Here is a 19,785-nt window from a genome sequence, read left to right as displayed (position 1 = left end):
GAGAACATGAAGTGGTTCGCTTGTTATGGGAAATAAGTTGGCATACCTTTGATAAATAAAACATAATCCAGGAATTCTATTCTTGGATCTATTCCAGAGAGAAGTAGAAGTTGATACTGGAAAGCACTTTTATAGGCAGTGATGCGTTTGTCAGTATACAGTTAACTTCTGGTTCTCAGAGAGGGAAAAATACCTTTATTTACAGTGTACTGTGTTTCCATGAGGGAAAATACTCCTCTAGTATTTTTCAAGCAGTCAGGTCTCTTTCAGTGAATGGCAGCAGGGGTGGAGTAAGGGGAGGGAGCAACCTGGAGCTCCTTGTTATAGCAGAGTATTTGCACCATCCACAAACAATAAACCAAAGGAGCCACCAGACCAAGGAGTGTAATGTAAGTTGATAGAGTAAGAAGATGGCATCCTCTGACTATTTTCATGGTTTTAAGTATAATATATTTAAGTATAATTTTGCCATTTGATTTTTAATTATTATTTGTAAAATTTAACACTGACTCCCCACAGACAAGTTCAGACTGACTCTGGACATTATACTGTGACTCAAGAACACTCCTTTAGAAGGGTTTTGTGTAAACCCCATCTAAGAAAGTGTCACAATTTACATTCAGGTTTCAAATGCTAACATGGACTGAGCAGGTTGCTATTTCTTCCTCTGGTGCTAATTTCTTCTTCTTCTTCTTCTTCTTCTTCTTTTTTTTTTTTTTTTTTTTTTTTTTTTTTTTTTTTTTTTTTTAGGCATGCATTGAGGTTTATTTTTTTTTTCCAAAACATTTTTTTACTCGATATAATTTATTTACATTTCAAATGATTTCCCCTTTTCTAGCCCCCCCACTCCCCGAAAGTCCCGCAAACCCCCTTCTCTTCCCCTGTCCTCCCACCCACCCCTTCCCACTTCCCGGTTCTGGTTTTGCTGAATACTGTTTCACTGAGTCTTTCCAGAACCAGGGGCCACTCCTCCTTTCTTCTTGTATCTCATTTGATGTGTGGATTATGTTTTGGGTATTCCAGTTTTCTAGGTTAATATCCACTTATTAGTGAGTGCATACCATGATTCACCTTTTGAGTCTGAGTTACCTCACTTAGTATGATATTCTCTAGCTCCATCCATTTGCCTAAGAATTTCATGAATTCATTGTTTCTAATGGCTGAATAGTACTCCATTGTGTAGATATACCACATTTTTTGCATCCACTCTTCTGTTGAGGGATACCTGGGTTCTTTCCAGCATCTGGCAATTACAAATAGGGCTGCTATGAACATAGTAGAACATGTATCCTTATTACATGGTGGGGAGTCTTCTGGGTATATGCCCAGGAGTGGTATAGCAGGATCTTCTGGAAGTGAGGTGCCCAGTTTTCGGAGGAACCGCCAGACTGATTTCCAGAGTGGTTGTACCAATTTGCAACCCCACCAGCAGTGGAGGAGTGTTCCTCTTTCTCCACACCCTCTCCAACACCTGCTGTCTCCTGAATTTTTAATCTTAGCCATTCTGACTGGTGTAAGATGAAATCTTAGGGTTGTTTTGATTTGTATTTCCCTAATGACTAATGAAGTTGAGCATTTTTTAAGATGCTTCTCCGCCATCCGAAGTTCTTCAGGCGAGAATTCTTTGTTTAACTCTGTACCCCATTTTTTAATAGGGTTGTTTGGTTTTCTGGAGTCTAACTTCTTGAGTTCTTTATATATATTGGATATTAGCCCCCTATCTGATGTAGGATTGGTGAAGATCTTTTCCCAATTTGTTGGTTGCCGATTTGTCCTCTTGATGGTGTCCTTTGCCTTACAGAAACTTTGTAATTTTATGAGGTCCCATTTGTCAATTCTTGCTCTTAGAGCATTCGCTATTGGTGTTCTGTTCAGAAACTTTCTCCCTGTGCCGATGTCCTCAAGGGTCTTCCCCAGTTTCTTTTCTATTAGCTTCAGAGTGTCTGGCTTTATGTGGAGGTCCTTGATCCATTTGGATTTGAGCTTAGTACAAGGAGACAAGGATGGATCAATTCGCATTCTTCTGCACGCTGACCTCCAGTTGAACCAGCACCATTTGTTGAAAAGGCTATCTTTTTTCCATTGGATGTTTTCAGCCTCTTTGTCGAGGATCAAGTGGCCATAGGTGTGTGGGTTCATTTCTGGATCTTCAATCCTGTTCCATTGATCCTCCTGCCTGTCCCTGTACCAATACCATGCAGTTGTTAACACTATTGCTCTGTAGTATTTAATTTCTGATCCTAACAGAAATATTTTCCTATTTGTAGCAGAATAATTATTCTATTTCCTATGGACTGTTTTGAGGTATTTGGGTACTATTTCTCAACTCAACAAAACACACCAACAGCTCAACAAAACACCTGGGCACCTGAGATAACTAGCCTTTCTGTGCTTAGGCTATGGGCTCTTTTGATTCCTATCTCTTTTTTTGTTTGTTTTTGTTTTGGATTTTTTCGAGACAGGGTTTCTCTGTGTAGCCCTGGCTGTGCTGGAACTCACTCTTTGATTCCTATCTCATCAGAATCACTGCTTGTACTGTTACATGAAGTCAAACTTCAAAATGATTTAATGCAACGACAGACAAAATATCAACTAGTCTTAGAAAAATCCAGCAAGTCCTGGATATTTGACTCAAAGCCATAACAAGTTGAACAAATTTGATACTTTAAACGTTTGGTGTTAATTAATGCTGTGTCTGTTCTGATCAAATGGGAGCCCCACTGGAGGAATACAAGTTTTGGAATGGTGTATATTCATCATGGCACCAGGTGCTCACTGTATTTCAGGTCATGAAAACTGTTGCCTGTGGGAAAATTGACTAAAAATATATTAGGGAGGGCTGGTTCCTAAATTAGTGGAGCTAAATCTTGCCTGTCCTGGGCATGTATGATGGTAAGCCGAGCAGCCAGAGAGAATAGGTTCTGCGTTAGCCACCTGTTGTTGGGCTAATTGAAAGCAAGTTGTATAGTTTCTCTGTGTTGTGTTTCCATAGCTGTACAATAAGGATATTAACACAGCTCACAATTGTTAAATCATAGATGAGATAAAATGGATAAAGTCCCTTACATGTCAGTGAGGCATAGTAAAACCCTTAGGATATAGAAGCAAAATGACATAATATATAAATGCCAGGGCTGTAAACTCAGTCAGCTATAAATTTAGCTACCACACCACATAGTCTTGAGTAACTAATTCTAAGTCAGTGCTGGCTTCTTTCTTAGCTTCAGTCTCCCATCTGTAATCATAACATCCACCTCACAGCAGTCGTGAAATTGAGCCAAAAGAGGTCAAGTGCAAATCCTCAGTCACTGGGGGCTGCGATGCAGTTCCAAAAGGGTGGATGCTATTCTGCAAGCATTTGGGCAGAGCTTTCATAGAGAAGACAGAATAAAAATCCTGATTTCTAGAACACAGGGGTAGACAGACAGGTGTGAGCCAAGGTGGAGGTTCTAGAAGGCTTGATTTCTTCTATTTGGGAATGCCAGTCTGTATCTTAACACTGGAAGTAAGAACTTCAGCAAGCAAACCATGGGTGTTGAGTTTTATTTTTTATGATCTTTAAATTTTTTTATTTCAGTGTAACATATGTAAATTAGACTGTACATACTTAACAAGTACTATTTGATGACTGTTGATAGGAGTATATTCTTATAAAACTATCATCACATTCAAGATGATGAACATTTGTGTCACCGCCAAAAGATTCTTCATGAACCTTTTAAATTAAGCCTCCCTCCTCTCCTGTCATCTCTCATCTACTGATCTACTTTTTATCACTTTAGCTAGAATTTCTGGAAATTTACATAAATGAATTATACAATATATAATCTTTTGTGTCTAGTTTCTTTCATTCGGAATCATTATTTTAATGAACATCCATTGTTCCATATACTAAAACTTCTTTCTCTTTATTGACCGAAGAGTATTTTCATGTATGTATATGTCATCTACCTATTGATACAAATTAAGAATCCTCCCAGGGTTTAGTCTGTACAAATGGAGGTATTTACAACTTTGAAGTGGACAAGTATTTTTGTTTTTCTTTAACATTGTTTAAACTAATCAGACTACTTTTCAATATGGCTATACTATTTTTCATTCCAAAAAACAGTATTAAGATGCAGAGTGTCTCTGGATCCTCACTAACTATTTGGTGAGTACTTAGGGAGAAACTAAGCTTTATGGTTTGCCTTAGCTCAATTTTCTCTACATTTCTTATACTTGAATTTTGTTGAGGTTCTTGGAGCTTTGAGATTAGAACTTTGATTAAATTTGGAAAAGCTCCAGCCATTACTTCTTTTTTTTTTATTCGATATATTTTTTATTTACATTTCAAATGATTTTCCCTTTTCTGGACCCCCACTCTTCGAAAGTCCCATCAGCCCCATCCCTCCCCCTGTTTTCCCACCCAACCCTTCCCACTTCCCCGTTCTGGTTTTGCCCTGTACTGCTTCACTGAGTCTTTCCAGAACAAGGGGCCACTCCTCCTTTCTTCTTGTACCTCATTTGATGTGTGGATTATGTTTTGGGTATTCCAGTTTTCTAGGTTAATATCCACTTATTAGTGAGTGCATACCATGATTCACCTTTTGAGTCTGGATTACCTCACTTAGTATGATGTTCTCCAGCTCCATCCATTTGCCTAAGAATTTCATGAATTCATTGTTTCTAATGTGTATATATACTATAATAATATTATACAGTGTGTTTGTATATCTGGCATTGCATTTTTTATCTATGGATGTAAGATGTGCCTTCTTAGCATAGGAAGAGTGCATTGTAAGAGGCTATTGTAATCTAATTGCTTACCAATTCTTTCATCTATTCCAGCTATCACCGAAGAGTTTTCCTTTGCACTATAGGACTCATTTTTCTAATTTGCATACCTTAGGATATTTCTCTTGATTTTGGATTTGAGGAATTTTATATTGTTGAGTACTGGCTACCCCTTTAACTACTAATCAGCCTTGCTTTAAGTTGTAGCAGAGTCTTTTGGAAATGGTTGGAGCCTTTCAATGCTTGATTTAAGCTTTCTTATGATGGACCAGACAAACTCCACTACTGGGCTCTGTCATTGAGGCAATCTTTTTTTTCCTTTTTTCTGAGCACTCAGCCTGATGGCCTTGGATATCATAAGGGCTTTTTCTGACTGACAATTGAGAAGCCAAGAAACTCCTAGACTTGTGAGAGCTCTAGAAATCCCTTTTCTTCCTTCTGAGTGCTTCTTGTCCTGACCTTGTACAGTTTCTTCATGTGAATGTGATCAATATGAAACCAATGGTATACTCCAGAGCTTTCTTTTGGGGCCACCCTTACACCCTGACTTCTATATAAAATGTCTTTTCAATTTAGGGATATGTAGGTTCAGCCTGGGCTGGATGAGAACTCAGTCTAGGTCACACACTAGAACAACTGGTCAACTCACCCTTCCTTTAAGGATTATTGTCCTCTATGGATTTTTTCCCAAATGTCTGACAATCATTATTTCATGTGTTTTGCACATTTTTTAAGAGTTGCATGAGGTAAAGAGCTAACTTCAGCTCCTGTTAATCTTCCATGGCTAGAAGCTGAACGTATCTCTCCATTAAAAACATTTCTGGGTTAGACTAGATTTTAGATTACTAGTAATACCAGATAAAAAGTTAAGAATTCTGAGTTATATACTGGTAAGATTCTTTTTTATTAAATGTACTTTACTTATTCACTTTACACCCCATTATCAGCCCCCATCTTCCCAGTACCCCCTTGTGCAGATACCCCTCCCCCGTTTCCTCCTGCCCATCTCAGAATCCCCATTCCCACCCATCTCCACTCAGGTTTCATTCGATACATTATAAAACAGAGATCAAGAAAGGTGGCATCTTCCCAAAGTTACATTGTAAGCTGGCCACAGAAATAAGACAGAAATCAAGCCTTCACTCATACAGTATTTTTTTCTACTCAGTTTCCTCTTACAACCCAGTTTATTTGGATAGATTTTTGCTTTGAAATCCAAACTTCATGCTTCCCCAGGCTACAGAATGGGCAATTATTAACTCCCACCTAGATGCTATTTCATTTTGATTGAATTTTGCAGACATAACTCCTAGGGGTTGTCTGAAAGTAAATACTACCAGAATAGCTCAAAGCATTGAAAAATTAAAACATTTGCATGGCACTCACTTCAGGACAAAGCTATATATTTCCTCCATTGATTTATTGTGAATTTCCTATGTAGGGAGGCATGTGTTTTTTTTTTTTTTTGTAGCCATATGTGTACTCCCACATGTCCAGTGATTTCTAGTCCCTTTTTACCTGAGCTTGAACATTTTGTCTTGCCTAAGTCTTGATAAACCCTGATGCCTTTACCCTTCCATTTTTTATTAGATATATTCTTTATTTACCTTTGAAATGTTGTTCCCTTTCCTGGTCCCCTCCCCCAAAAGTCCCATAACCCATCTCCCCTCTCCCTAAAACAGCCTAAGAAATTCTGATTTCAACTAGAATCAGTTTTGACAATTAGCTTCAACACTTACTGTATTACTTTAAATAATACATACCTAACCTCTCTGTAAGTGATGGCTCTGTAATACATTACCATTGTAACTACATATTCATTTCATATTTTTAGAACCTTTCAAACAATGGACAATTTGTAGCTTTTTTCTTTCTTGTTTTGTTTTTGACATTTATTTTGTGTGTAATGTTTTGCCTGCATGTATATCTGTGCACTGTGTGCATGTAGTGCCCACAGAGACCAGAAAAGGGCATCGTATCCCCTTGGAACTGGAGTTACAGAATGATATAAGCTGTTACATGGGTGTTGGGAATTGAACCCAGGTTTTCTGGAAGAGCAGTTACTGATCTTAATCACTGAGCAATCTCTCCAGCCTTTTTCCCCTTAATGTTGTACAAGATAGTGTGGGCTCTAAAACTACAGTCCTAATCCTCAAAAGTAGAATTTCTTCAATGGTTAAATATAGTAAAGCAAGCATAGTACCTGGTAGTCATTCAAAGACTTCTTGGTAATTATGTCATCGGTATTGCCCTCGTTGTCATCATTGTCAGCAGCAGCAGCAGCAGCAGCAGCAGCAGCAGTAGCACCAATAAAAAGAACCAACACCTGGCCAGGACACAGACCCCTCACCTTCCCTCTTTTCATTGTTAGTAGATGAGTTAGAGTTCCTAATCTGACAAGTTGGAAGCTGTCATGCTGCTAACCAACGCTACAACTTGTGACTTTAGTTAGGCTCTAGGACTTTCCCTTATTAGTAGAATTTTGAAATCTCCTCTAAGCCTTTAAATCCCATCCGTTTGCTACTATGGAAGTAGTTCTACACTTTCTAGTTGTAGGGTTCTTTAAGTCATTAAAAATCTGAACTACCAGGGCTTAAAGTCACATATGCTTTCCTCAGTGTACCCCCAGTGCCCTATGTTGAAGAATTGATATTCAGATGTCTTTGAAATTCAAGGGCACCAAGTCTGTTCAGGGATGAGGTGGAAAATCATCTGAGAATGAAGCACTGGCCTGCATCTCTCCATACACAAAAGTAGCTTGCATTTCTCCCCAGCTTTTTCTTGGTTTTGTTAGTATGTGATACATTGCAATGTTTTACCTCGCTCCAACCCCGACACACACACACACACACAATCCCAATTAATCAGCTCTCACTGTGCTCATAACTATAGCTGTAGACTCCATGAGCTGGTCCTGGAACACCAACCTTCGACATGCCTATGCAGGTTATCTCTGTTCTTTGCTGGTTTCTGATTTTCTCAGAGAACCCAGTAAAAAGGAAGAGGAGGGGAGTGGGAAAGAATGGAGTGTGTCTCTGGCCATTTGCAGCAAGCAGCTCGACTGCCTCCCAGGCAATTGTAAACTAATCCAGTCCTAACCAAATGATGCCTAACTGGGTTTGCCACCTAAGACTCTGCACCATGGCCAGTGTGATGCTAAGAATTAATAATAGTGGGGGATTATCGTGGAAACTGTCTCCAGGAGAAACGAGCAGCTTTTTTACCATTCAAGCAGAAGATAAAATCAGGCCTAACAGAAAAAGACAAACGATCTAAGAGAAAAAGCAGGACTTAAAATCCAAAGAGCATCCTGGGACATAATTAAGCACCAGCCTCATCTCCCAGTCCCACAGGCAAGTAGGGGGAAAAGGAGAGGATATTTTTTTGTTCCACCAATGACTATCTCAGAATCCTATGGTCGTCATCCTGGAGCATCCATAATATGTCCTGGCTCTTATTCCCCTCCAGTGCTAATTTCCCCTTTCTTGGAGACTCTGCTGGGCCATTTTGGGTAGCCTGTTAAGCCCTTCTTGTGTTTCCTATAGCAGAATCACTTTTGCCCTTTTGCCATCCAAGTCCCATCTGCCTCCAACCAAGCGGTGCTTCTGAGAGAACATGGAAAAGCAGAAACCTCATCACATTCCCTTTCATGTGAATAAAAATATCAATAAACAAGAATGGTTTCACATGTGTCAGTATTCAGGTTGAGTGATAAGAACATAATAATTTATTTAGTTAGTCTCATTATATTTGTGTATACTTTCAATTGCTCAAAATAAAACAAATCTCTAACAGTTCTCCAAGGACTGTCAAATTAAAGCCTAAAGTCCTCAGATTTACCTTCAAGCTTTCCCATGCTGTCTGTAGAATACAGTACCACACGGCCTTTCTTCTGTATTTTTCAGCCTTGGCATGCAGCCAGATCTCTGACCATGCACTTCTATATAACAGAGCATCTGTCTCCTCTGCTGCCTACAAGGTGTTTCTTCCTCTTTTGGAAGCAACCAAGTGAAAACAATCCCTGATCCATTAAAAATACCTTCCCAAATGCTCTCTTATCCTGCGAAGGTAGGGATTGGAGAGAGCGACTCCTCTGGTCTGCTATGCATATATGCTGAACACATTTTCAAAACAGCAGAACATTTTAGTTTCTCAAATAAGTGTGATATTTACTCGAACTTGGGCAAATAGTATATAATCTTGGCTTCCACTTCTGTCTCTAGGAAGTGGAAGTAATAGCAGTACTTAACTTACAAGGTTGGGGTACCCTTATGTTCTGCTGCATCTGGAAACAGAGGAAGGTGTTACAGGAAGAAGGGAGAGGAAAAAGGAAAGAGGAAGGAAAAGAAAAGGAGGAGAGAGGCAGAGAAGGAGGGATGGAGATGAGAGAAAGGGAGGGAGGAAGGAAGGGAAAGACAGAGACAGAGAGACAGGGACAGAAACAGAGACAGAAAGAGACTGGCAAGCAGGCTTTAAAGAAATAGTGCAGATAAATTACCCAGCTTGTCTGAGATAGAAAGTGAAATGGTCCTGAAACCTACAGGTAAAACACTGCTGTTTATGGGAGCTAGTGAAAAATCGAAGCCGTGATTCCTCTCTGAGAACCGGAGGGCGGCCTGTATTTGGGGGAAGATCTTCAGAGGTCAAGACCAGAATTTCCTACCCTCTCTCCATAAATACTCTGAAAGCCAGTGGCCCATGACACTGACCAAAATCGAGGGGCTAGGAGCTAGGGGCTAAAAGGTAGAGTGAGTATGCATGAAAATTCACCCTGGTGACAACTCCAGTCTGTGAGCATCCGAGTGCCTGCAATTGGATGCAGGGTGACAGAATCTGTGTGGGTCCATCGGCGAGTCATCCTCCCTCCCTCCTTCCCGCCCCACCGCCACTGCCACCAGCTCCTCTGGGTTCGGGCCTCGTGCGTCACCAGCGCAGGCGGGGACAGAAGGGAGGGGGGCCCCTCAAGGTGAGGGCACCGCGCTGCCTTAAGAAGCCGCGCGCCCCCGCCACAGCTCAGAGCTTGTGGCGCTGTGCGCTGGCTGGTTGGACGTGCGGGTACAAGCTCGGTGCCCCACTCCCGCCGCGCCCGCTGCTCCCACTGCTCCTTCCACTCGGTGCGAGCTCGCAGCCGCCTGTGCCCCGAAAGGTGGTCAGAGGAGCTCGGCGAGCCCTGAGGGATCGGTCCCCAGCTCTTCGGAGCTACGATTTCAGCAGCAACAGGTAAGCTGCGGGGTTCTGCTCTGGTTTTATCAAGTCCCAGATCCCAACTGGTCCCCTACATCAAGCGCCAGGACACCCCTTTGCCAAGGCTAGAAGGTTACTCAGGTGGCATGCATGGTTGGTCAGCTAGGGCTCTTAGGTGACCCTTGCATATCTCGCACTTTCCTGTTCCCTTTCCCTATCCCCAATTTTCTTGTTTTCTTTCTTGTGTTCTTGCATCTCAACATCTTTTTCTTTACTCTATTTAGCTCTTTCTTTCTCCGTCTCTTCCGTGCTCCAGTTTCCTCCTGTCCCCCTACTCTCTCCCATTCTCCCCTTCCCCTCCCACTTTAAGATTCTATTCCTTCTTGGTTCTCCTTCTAAACCCCTGTCTCTTTTCTTTATGTCTCTCATTTCCCTTCTCTCCCTTTCTCCCTGTCCAGAGGCATCTCGCTCGGTCTCCCTCTCAGAGCCATGCCCCTGCCCTTGCTCACCCCCCCTCTTTCCCTATTCTTCCCTCTTCCAAGCTCGCACCTCTCAGCCCCACCCCTCCACCATGCAGACTGATAGCCTGCTGGAGAATACAGTAAATTTTGGAGACTATGGTGAATTTTGGACATGGGGCAGGGTAATAGGTATCCACCTTGCATGCTCCAGCCACCACTGCGATTTTAAGAAACTGCATTATATCCGATAAAGCCCTTGGGGCTAAGGCAGCAACTGGTTTCCATGGAAAGATAAAGTCATCAGAGAAAGGTACAAGGAGATAAAGAGCCAGCTAGAGGAAAACTAAGGTGGCGGTGGTATCTCAGAGAAGTCTGCTGAAAGAGAGGGATATGTGCCCCTTAAAAGAGGCAGAGAAAGAGTTTGGTGGTAGCATGGGGTGCTGAGAATGAGAGGCAGAGAAGGGCCAGAGGGCATACCTAGAGATACCCGAGGGTTAGTGACCAGGAGAGCGAAAGGTGAGGTAAGACACAGGACTCAGGCGCTGAGAACACCATCATGGAAAGACAGGAAGAGATACAGAGAACTGGAGAGAAAGAGGTGTTTGCCTTGGGTCTCTCACGGGTGTTGGGGTGAGACCCAAGGAAAAGAGGAGTGTGCACAGCTACAGGGTAAATTCACAGAGACTGAGAGACTGTGAGAGACAGAAAATGGAGGAAGGGAGAGAGAGGGAGGGGGAGGGAGAGAGGGAGAGAGGGAGAGAGGCGGGGGAGGATTATCAGACAGAGAACAGCCATAACCAGACATAGACTGACTATGCACATGCTAGTGGGGAATTGAAAACCAGACTAGAGAGTGAAGGATGAGGCGATGTCTGTGGAAACAGGGGCATATGCTCTGTACAGAGGGAAAGTGCCGCAGTAAGACATTGGAGAGAGAATTCTAGACACATGGGCAGGCAGGTCCAGGGTGCAAGTGCGTGTATCAGTGAGACAGATGTGTCAGTGAGATAGATAAAAGCCCAAGAGACGTTGGAGGGGACATGCTGAGGGCGTGCTCGCTGCTAACAGGAAGGACAAATAAGACAAAGAGCCTGCTACACAGAAGAGACCCCAAGAGTTAGAAAAGGAGCCAAAGAAACTGCTCTGATAGGGGTTAGGACTGAACAGGCATCTGAGAAAGGAGTCCTGCAGCAATGCTGCTGGGCTCAAAGGCTTGTCTCTGCAAGGCACTAACCCTGGCCACATGTTTCTTTCGTCCTTAATATAGATAGTGTGCAATATCCTTGCACACTCTTACAGATACTAAGCTGGACCTCCTTCTCTGCCTGTCTGACATCACCATGCCACCCAGCTGCACCAACAGTACTCAAGAGAACAACGGCAGTCGAGTGTGCCTCCCCCTCTCCAAGATGCCGATTAGTGTAGCTCACGGCATCATCCGCTCTGTTGTGCTGCTCGTCATCCTTGGCGTAGCCTTTCTGGGTAACGTAGTGCTGGGTTATGTATTGCACCGTAAGCCAAACTTGCTGCAGGTGACCAACCGGTTCATTTTTAACCTCCTTGTCACTGACCTGCTGCAGGTTGCTCTCGTGGCCCCCTGGGTGGTATCCACTGCCATTCCTTTCTTCTGGCCTCTCAACATCCACTTCTGCACTGCCCTGGTTAGCCTCACCCACTTATTTGCCTTTGCTAGTGTCAATACCATTGTGGTGGTGTCAATAGACCGTTACCTGACAATCATCCACCCTCTTTCCTACCCATCCAAGATGACCAACCGGCGTAGTTACATTCTTCTCTATGGCACCTGGATTGCAGCCTTCTTGCAGAGCACACCTCCACTCTATGGCTGGGGCCACGCCACTTTTGATGACCGTAATGCTTTCTGTTCCATGATCTGGGGAGCCAGCCCTGCCTATACCGTTGTCAGTGTGGTATCCTTGCTCGTTATTCCACTGGGTGTCATGATTGCCTGCTATTCTGTGGTGTTTGGTGCAGCCCGGAGGCAGCAAGCTCTCCTGTTTAAGGCCAAGAGCCACCGCTTGAAGGTGAGAGTCAAGGACTCTGTGGTGCATGAGAATGAACAGGAAGCAACGAAGAGGGATGAGTTTCAGGATGAGTTCCAGGAAGAGAATGAGTTCCAGGGCCAAGATGGAGGTGGTCAGGCCCAGGCTAAGGAAAGCAGCACCGTAGAAGAGGGTCCCATGGTAGCCGAGGACAGCAGCATGAAGACCGGGAAAGGAAGCCTGGATTTCAGTGCAGGTATCATGGAGGCCAAGGGCAGTGAAGAGGTCAGTAATGGCAGCATGGAGGGGCTGGAAGTCATCACTGAATTTCAGGCTAGCAGCCCAGAGGCAGACACCAGCCTCATAGATGCCAATCAGTGCAACATTGACGTGGGCGAAGATGATGTAGAGTTTGGCATGGATGAAATCCATTTCAACGATGATGTCGAGGCAATGCGCATCCCAGAGAGCGATCCACCCAGTCGTCGGAACAGAGCCAGCAACCCACCTTTGCCTCCATGCTATGAGTGCAAAGCTGCTAGAGTGATCTTCATCATCATTTTCTCCTACGTGCTATCTCTGGGGCCCTACTGCTTTCTAGCAGTGCTGGCTGTGTGGGTGAATATTGATACCCAGGTCCCCCAGTGGGTGATCACCATAATAATCTGGCTTTTTTTCCTGCAGTGCTGCATCCACCCATATGTCTATGGGTATATGCACAAGAGCATCAAGAAGGAAATCCAAGAGGTACTGAAGAGGTTAATCTGTAAGAAAAGCCCCCCTCTGGAAGATAGCCACCCTGACCTTCATGAAACGGAAGCTGGCACAGAGGGAGGTACTGAAGGCAAGGCTGTCCTCACCCACGATTCGGCTACTTCACCTTAAAGTTAACAGTAAGGCAAACATTAATTGTACGCAAAAACAGAACACAAGAGCAGCTTTCTTTTCAGTGCATCGCTCATAATCTCATTAGTGCCAGTGCTTACCATTTCAGGCAAAGGTGTTGCACACGCATCCTTTCCCACCACATGGCAGATAAATAGAAGGAAGAAGTAGGGACTTGGATCTTTCTTGAAAAGCAGATATACATATATCAGGCTCTAAATTTCCCAAAGCAAGGACTATCTGGTTTGGAACTGTTCTTGGTATTCTGCCTGTCTCCCCAGAGCTATAACATGTCAGCTTTAGCTCTGAGTAAAAGGAAAAGCAATGCCGACGGACATAAGGACTTTTTGGCCTTCAGGTCAGGAACTCATGGGCTAGGGCTACATATTGTGTTCAGCTGAAAGAAAAGAAATTGACCAAATCACTTATGGAACCCAAAAAGCAGAGCTAGGTGGATGGATCACCATAGGAGGAGATTTCTGTATCGGAGAGTCCCACAGTATGGTGCAAAGACTGCAATACAAACTGCAACAAAGGTGGATTGCACAGTTAGACTATAAAGACAGTATCTAGATCTTCAAAAGGGATCCAGAAAAGGGCAAACCTGAAATGAGGAAGAAGTGGAGAAACAAGACATATCCATGGAGCTACACAACTCTGTGTTTCTTTCTCTTTCTCTCTCTCCTCTCCTCTCCTCTCCACCCTCCACGACCCTGCTACATGGGCAGGGACTGACCACTGTACAAACGGAAAAGAATAATTGACACAAATGTTTTCTGTCTCCTATTTGGGTAACAGCAGAAAAGAAATCAGGCCACTATTTTACTATTTCCCTTCTGTCTCTAGCTCTCTGACAGCCACTGTGTTCTATTTTCTTTTATTTCAAACTGACTTTTTTTTTTTATTAAACAGTATTTTCAGGTTTCAAGAAGGAAGAAAGAAGAAAGACGGAAAAGGAAGAAAGAAATTCAAGTATGAATAGCCAAAGTTCTAGAAAACTTACACTGCCAATAAATTTTATAGTTATAAGAAGTCTCTTTTATCTCTGTACCCTAATAAACATGAAGTGGGGCATGAGGATAGATATATTCCTTCCTACATGCATATATGTCTTTTCAAACTGTGGCTCTCTCTACAACTTGTAAGTTCTCTGTACAAATGCAGGGGAGAATATAAGTATCAAGAATAACGTTTTATTTCTTCCTCCTCACAGATTCCAGCATGCGCTTCTCAAGGGAGGAGAGGTAAATGGTTGTGAATTGTGAATGTTTCGGTTTACCATATTCAGAATGCAGGAGAGTTGATGCAACCAAATAATATTGCAATGGCCTGTCAGATCAGTATGTCCATGAGAAGTTATCAAATTCCACTTCACTAATTTAGAGCTTGTGATAACCTTAGACAAGGCATCGTATCTAAAATTAACCCTCACACTTCCACTCATTTTCACACTCTCCCTACTTAACCATGTTTCTATTTTTTTCTTATTACTCTAGGCTTCTAAAGGCCTCACACCACTCCCAAGTTTGGGCGTCTGAGGAGGCAGAAACTTGTGCTGGAAACAACAAACTGTAGCCTAAAACCCATGAAGAGCAGACACTGTTCCAATTATCTATGACCTCTCCCACTACGGCACATGTTTAATGTGCACATTAGCATGCTTAGGCTATAAGTCGCAAAAATGGTTAGAGAAAGATACAGGAAAACTCAAATATGCTGAACTTGGCCACTGCCAGGTCACTGGCAAGTTCACTACTTTTTGGTATGTAGAGTAAGAATTCTCAAAGAACACGAAGGCTGCTGATAGAAGTTAGGTTTCCATCCCTGCCTCCCAAAGCCTCCATATCTTAGCAGTATACACACTAAGGGGAAAGCACAGCAATGTGTACACTTAAGAAGGTCTGCCGTATGAAGTTTAATATCTGCCTTTCTTTAGCTCTAAAAGAGAGAAAAACAAGATTGGTTTTAGTTTGCTGTTTCAGACGTGAGTGCATTTCCCCCCTCTTCATTAGCTATAACTTTCTTGAACATTTAGTACTTTTGTCTTGTGTCAGTGCTGTGCTCTCTTGTGTATTTCTTCTCATGTAAGCTCTAACTGTATATAAGATGCATTCTTGGAGATAAGGTGCTAGAGATTAGATTGTGTTTGTGGCTAGTGTCGTCAGTAAAGTGACTGATGTGAGTGTACATGTCAAGTTAACAAACTGCATGCACTATTCTATATGTGACCCACAATTTGGTCACTTTTTGAAGTAGAACATAGTACATTTATTTACCTTTAAAAGTGTATACTATAGGATACATAACATGGCTCCACAGTGGTATGCGGGAAGAGGTGCCTTTCATTCCTTACATCCCTGGTACGTGACAAGCAAGAACTTATTCTGGTACAGCTGGGAATAGATGTGAACTAAATTATCATCTTGGTTGAAGTTCTCACTGGCAGTTCTCCACCCCACCGGCACTGGTATGCCTGTTTTCTTCAGTACATAGATCTCTAAATCAAAGAAGACAAGTCCTTTCCCCATAAAAGAGCAAGAACCCCAGGACAGGCTATTGGAGTCCCGATAGCAGGAGGAAAAAGAATTCTGCAGTTTCAAGACCTAAACAGGAACCAGTACCTGACTGGGAAGTTAATCAAACTTGAATTTAGCTAATTGATAGTTGGTGATCCCTGTCTTTCTAGAGAAGTGCCAAGCCCCAGAAGAAGGCTGCTCTGTTTTGCTTTTGTTTTTGTTTTCCTCTTTGACTGTCTCAGATGAGATGCAGTATTAAATAAAGAGACAGTGAGAATTCAGGGGGTGGGGGGAGGGCAGGGATTGCAGCTCAGGTGTTTAAAGAGTTACAGTTGTAGATCAAATATATTTGCAAAAGAACTCAGATTATTTTATTATATTTTAAAAACAAAAGTATTACAAGAGGATATATATTTATATATATTCTCATTAAATCATTTCTAAAACTGCCTTTAATAGCAAATTTCACGTGCTATTTTGAGACTGAGAACAATAGGACAAGTGCACTCAGTCAATAAAACAGTTCTCTTTAATACTTTCCATTTTCAATTTAAAAGTTTCCTTTTAAAACAAAAGGTTTGTAATTTAAAAGTGCCTTTTCAAAGGATTTTCAAAACTATAGTCCTGGGGCCAAGTTCCCATTGGCACAATTTACCTTCAGGTGCACAAATGGGTTGGACTTTATTGTCCACCTGTCAGCAAGAAGAGAAATCCCCTCACATTCCATCAAATTTATGAATTGATGCTGTTACATGGGCATGTAGTCCCAGACACTCTGCCCAAAGTCACAGTTTCATATATCGGTTGACTTTCATTGAATGCATTCTAAACTGGTTATGATGCCTTTAGTACCAGACAGGAATAACAGACTCCTGCTTGGGGAATGAAGAGAGATTAACGTTTGTGGTTTAAATATTATTGATATTTTTCGTGTTTCTTAAATAGGTGCTGTAAATCTGTCCTTGGTACATTATTCTGAAATATGCTAAATAAAGCTTCATTTTGTGTGTGAATCTGGTTCTTATATTGTGCTCTTTGGGAACAGACGGAAACACATGGAGACAAAATAAGCAACTTACTGCATCAGGTTATCTCCATGGGCAACTGCATACATGTGCATGCATGTGTGCATTCATATACATACACACAAACCATTTTTCAAAATAAGAATAAAATTAAAAGGGTATCGACCATTAGAAGGAGTTGTTGGGAAGGGGAGCATTAGTTTGGTTCTATGTGAATACATTTCGGAGTGAACTGGGATGAGCAGAGAGAAAACATGGATGAAGCCAGATTCCAAAGGTTCTCTAGTGTCACATTCATTCCAAAGGGAACAGATGGGGGCTTTTTAATCTCAAAATACTAGATTTTACAAATTCCATGTGTTGGAGTGCTCTGCCTGCATGTGTGTGTGTACTATGTGCATGCCTGGTATGTGTGTGTGTGTGTGTGTGTGTGTGTGTGTGTGTGTGTGTGTGTGTGTGCATGCATGTGCACGCGCGCATGCACATGCCTGGTGCCCTCAGAGGTCATAAGAGTGTATCCAGTCCCCTGGAGCTGGAGTTATGGACAGGTATAAGCTGACAGTGTGGAGCATCAAACTCAGGCCCTCTGCAAGAACAACAAACGCCCTTAACCACTGCGCCATCCCTCCAAGTGAGGTTTCTTTAATTAGTTAGTTAGTTAATATTTATTACTTACTTTACATCATGCTCACTGTCCCCCATACCCCATACCCCTCTCCTGGAGCATCATCTGACCTTGTGCCCTGCCCCCTATATCTCCCCACCCTGGTACTTCAGGTCTCTATGAGGCTAGGCTCCTCCTCTCACCCTGAGGTCAGACAAGGCAGCCCAGCCTGAAGAACATATCCCACGTACAGGCAACAGCTTTAGGGACAGCCCCCGCTCCAGTTGTTCGGGATCCACATGAAGACCAAGCTGCACGTCTGCTACATATGTGTGGAAAAGCCTAGACCTAACCATGTATATTCTCTGGTTGGTGGCTCAGACTCTGAAAGCCCAAAGGGTCCAGGTTAGTTGAGTCTGTTGGTCTTCCTGTGGAGTTCCTATCCCCTCAGGGCCTGCAGTCCTTCCTCCTATTCTTCCATAAGAGCTCCCAAGCTCCATCCAGTGTTTGACTGTGGGTGTCTGCATCTGTCCAAGTCAGCTGCTGGGTGGAGCCTCTCAGAGGACAGCCATGCTAGCTCCGGTCTGTACACCACAGACCCAAGGAGGCTGGACAGGAAGGAGGGCACAAACAAGGGTGCTTGAGCCTCACTTCATGGGGGAAAGGAGTGGTCGTGGAAGCTGAGGGAACTGGGTGGAAGAGGGCAAAACGAGGGGAGTGGGGGTACAGGGGTCAGGCATGGGGAAGGGCAGGGGACCATGAGAATGAATGGAAATCTTTAACTGATATAGGGGATGAAGGGGAGGCATCTCTAGGATGACACGGAGACCTGGGATAGGGGAGGTGACTAAGAACTAATGGGGTGTCCTTAGTGGGGATATGGAGCCTGGCAAGGCTGCCTCCTGTAGCCAGGCAAGAACCCTAGTGGAAGAATAGGATCACCAAACTACCCATAAAATTTTAGACCCCAAACTTATCCTGTCTACAAGAAATGCAGGGATTGGGGATGGAGCAGAGACTAAGGAAGTGGACAACCACTAATGGGCCCCACTTGAGACCCATTCCACGGGCAAGGGACAATCCCTAGTACTATTAGTGAAATTCTCTTCTGCTTGCAGACAGGTGTGGGGTTTCTTTTTAAAAATATAAACAGTAAAACCCACTACCTCAGTCACCTCCACTAGGCTCAAACTTTGCTTTCTTTTTTTTTTAAACATTTTTTTTACTTATTCTTTGTGATTTTCACATTATGTACCCCAATCCCACTCATCTCCCCATCTCTTCATATCTACCTTCTGCCCTTGCAATGCCCCCCAAATAAAATAAAATAAAGTATAAACAAACAAAACAAAGTCTCTTTGTGGGAGTTGTACTGTGTCACAGTGTCCCACAATATACTGTCCACACAGCTTAACTTACGGATTTTCATTGCAATGAGTCTTGGTCTGGTTCAATACCCCTAGCTTCTGCTACACTATCAATACAAGACCATCACCAGGACTCCTCTCAGCAATCCTGTTGTTGCCCTATGTCATGGAGATTCTGCAGCTTTGGATCTGCAGGATTGGCCCCTTCATGAGCTCCAGGTATTCATAGATGGGGTAGATGTTTGGATAGGGCTCCTAGATCTGAGCATTGTGGTAGCTGAATTGGTCAGCCCACCAGCTCTCCTGTACCCATACCACCAGGGCCAGCTCTCCAGTACTGCTCCAGGTAGCTCACCCAATGTAGCAGTCAGAAAGGAGCAGGACCAGCTCTTCTGCTCTCATTCATGCTTTGTGCAGGCTCACCCACACACATACCACCAAGGCCAACTCTACTGTGCTGCCCAGGTGAGGTTCAGGCCAGCTCTCCCAAGTGCTCAAGCCACTGAGGTTTGAGGTTTGGGGCCATCTCTGCCAATCCCTTGGACATCTACGTAGACCCAGGCAGCAGCCCAGACCAGGAAAGTCCACATGCCCTTTCGTGGTAACATGGGCCATCGACATGGAACACTGCTGCCTTATGTGCATGGACCCAGACAGGCCATTGACAGCAACATGGGCCAGGACATCACCACGGCCTTGGGTGGCAAGGCTGGATATTCATATCAGGCTGCTCCTCATGACCCTTGTATCTCTAGACCCACCTGTCTTTAGAGTACTCAAACTGTTCAGCTGCTCGTCTTTCCCATCTCTCCACCACATACTTTCACATCATCTTGATTTCTTCTGTAAGGGGGGCTATGAAGTGGGCCTCAGGGTCTCTTCTGTCCACCCACCCACTGTACCTGCATTGCCTGGCAGCAAGGGAAGCCCTTGCTTTCTTATTTCAGCTCAGAGCATTCCCTTC

General features: G+C 43.3%; 1 protein-coding gene across 1 annotated transcript; it reads left to right on the top strand.

Moving 5' to 3' along the window:
* Positions 1 to 11,761: 11,761 nt before the first annotated feature.
* Positions 11,762 to 13,309, top strand: Gpr101 (G protein-coupled receptor 101). The gene has a single exon (XM_052170457.1). It carries the CDS (start codon positions 11,762 to 11,764, stop codon positions 13,307 to 13,309), a length of 1,548 nt encoding a protein of 515 aa, XP_052026417.1.
* Positions 13,310 to 19,785: the final 6,476 nt, after the last annotated feature.

The sequence above is a fragment of the Apodemus sylvaticus genome, chromosome X, assembly GCF_947179515.1.
Source record: "Apodemus sylvaticus chromosome X, mApoSyl1.1, whole genome shotgun sequence".
Classification (NCBI taxonomy): Eukaryota; Metazoa; Chordata; class Mammalia; order Rodentia; family Muridae; genus Apodemus; species Apodemus sylvaticus.
Note: the sequence above shows the minus strand (reverse complement) of the source record. Positions and strands in the feature narration are given on the sequence as shown.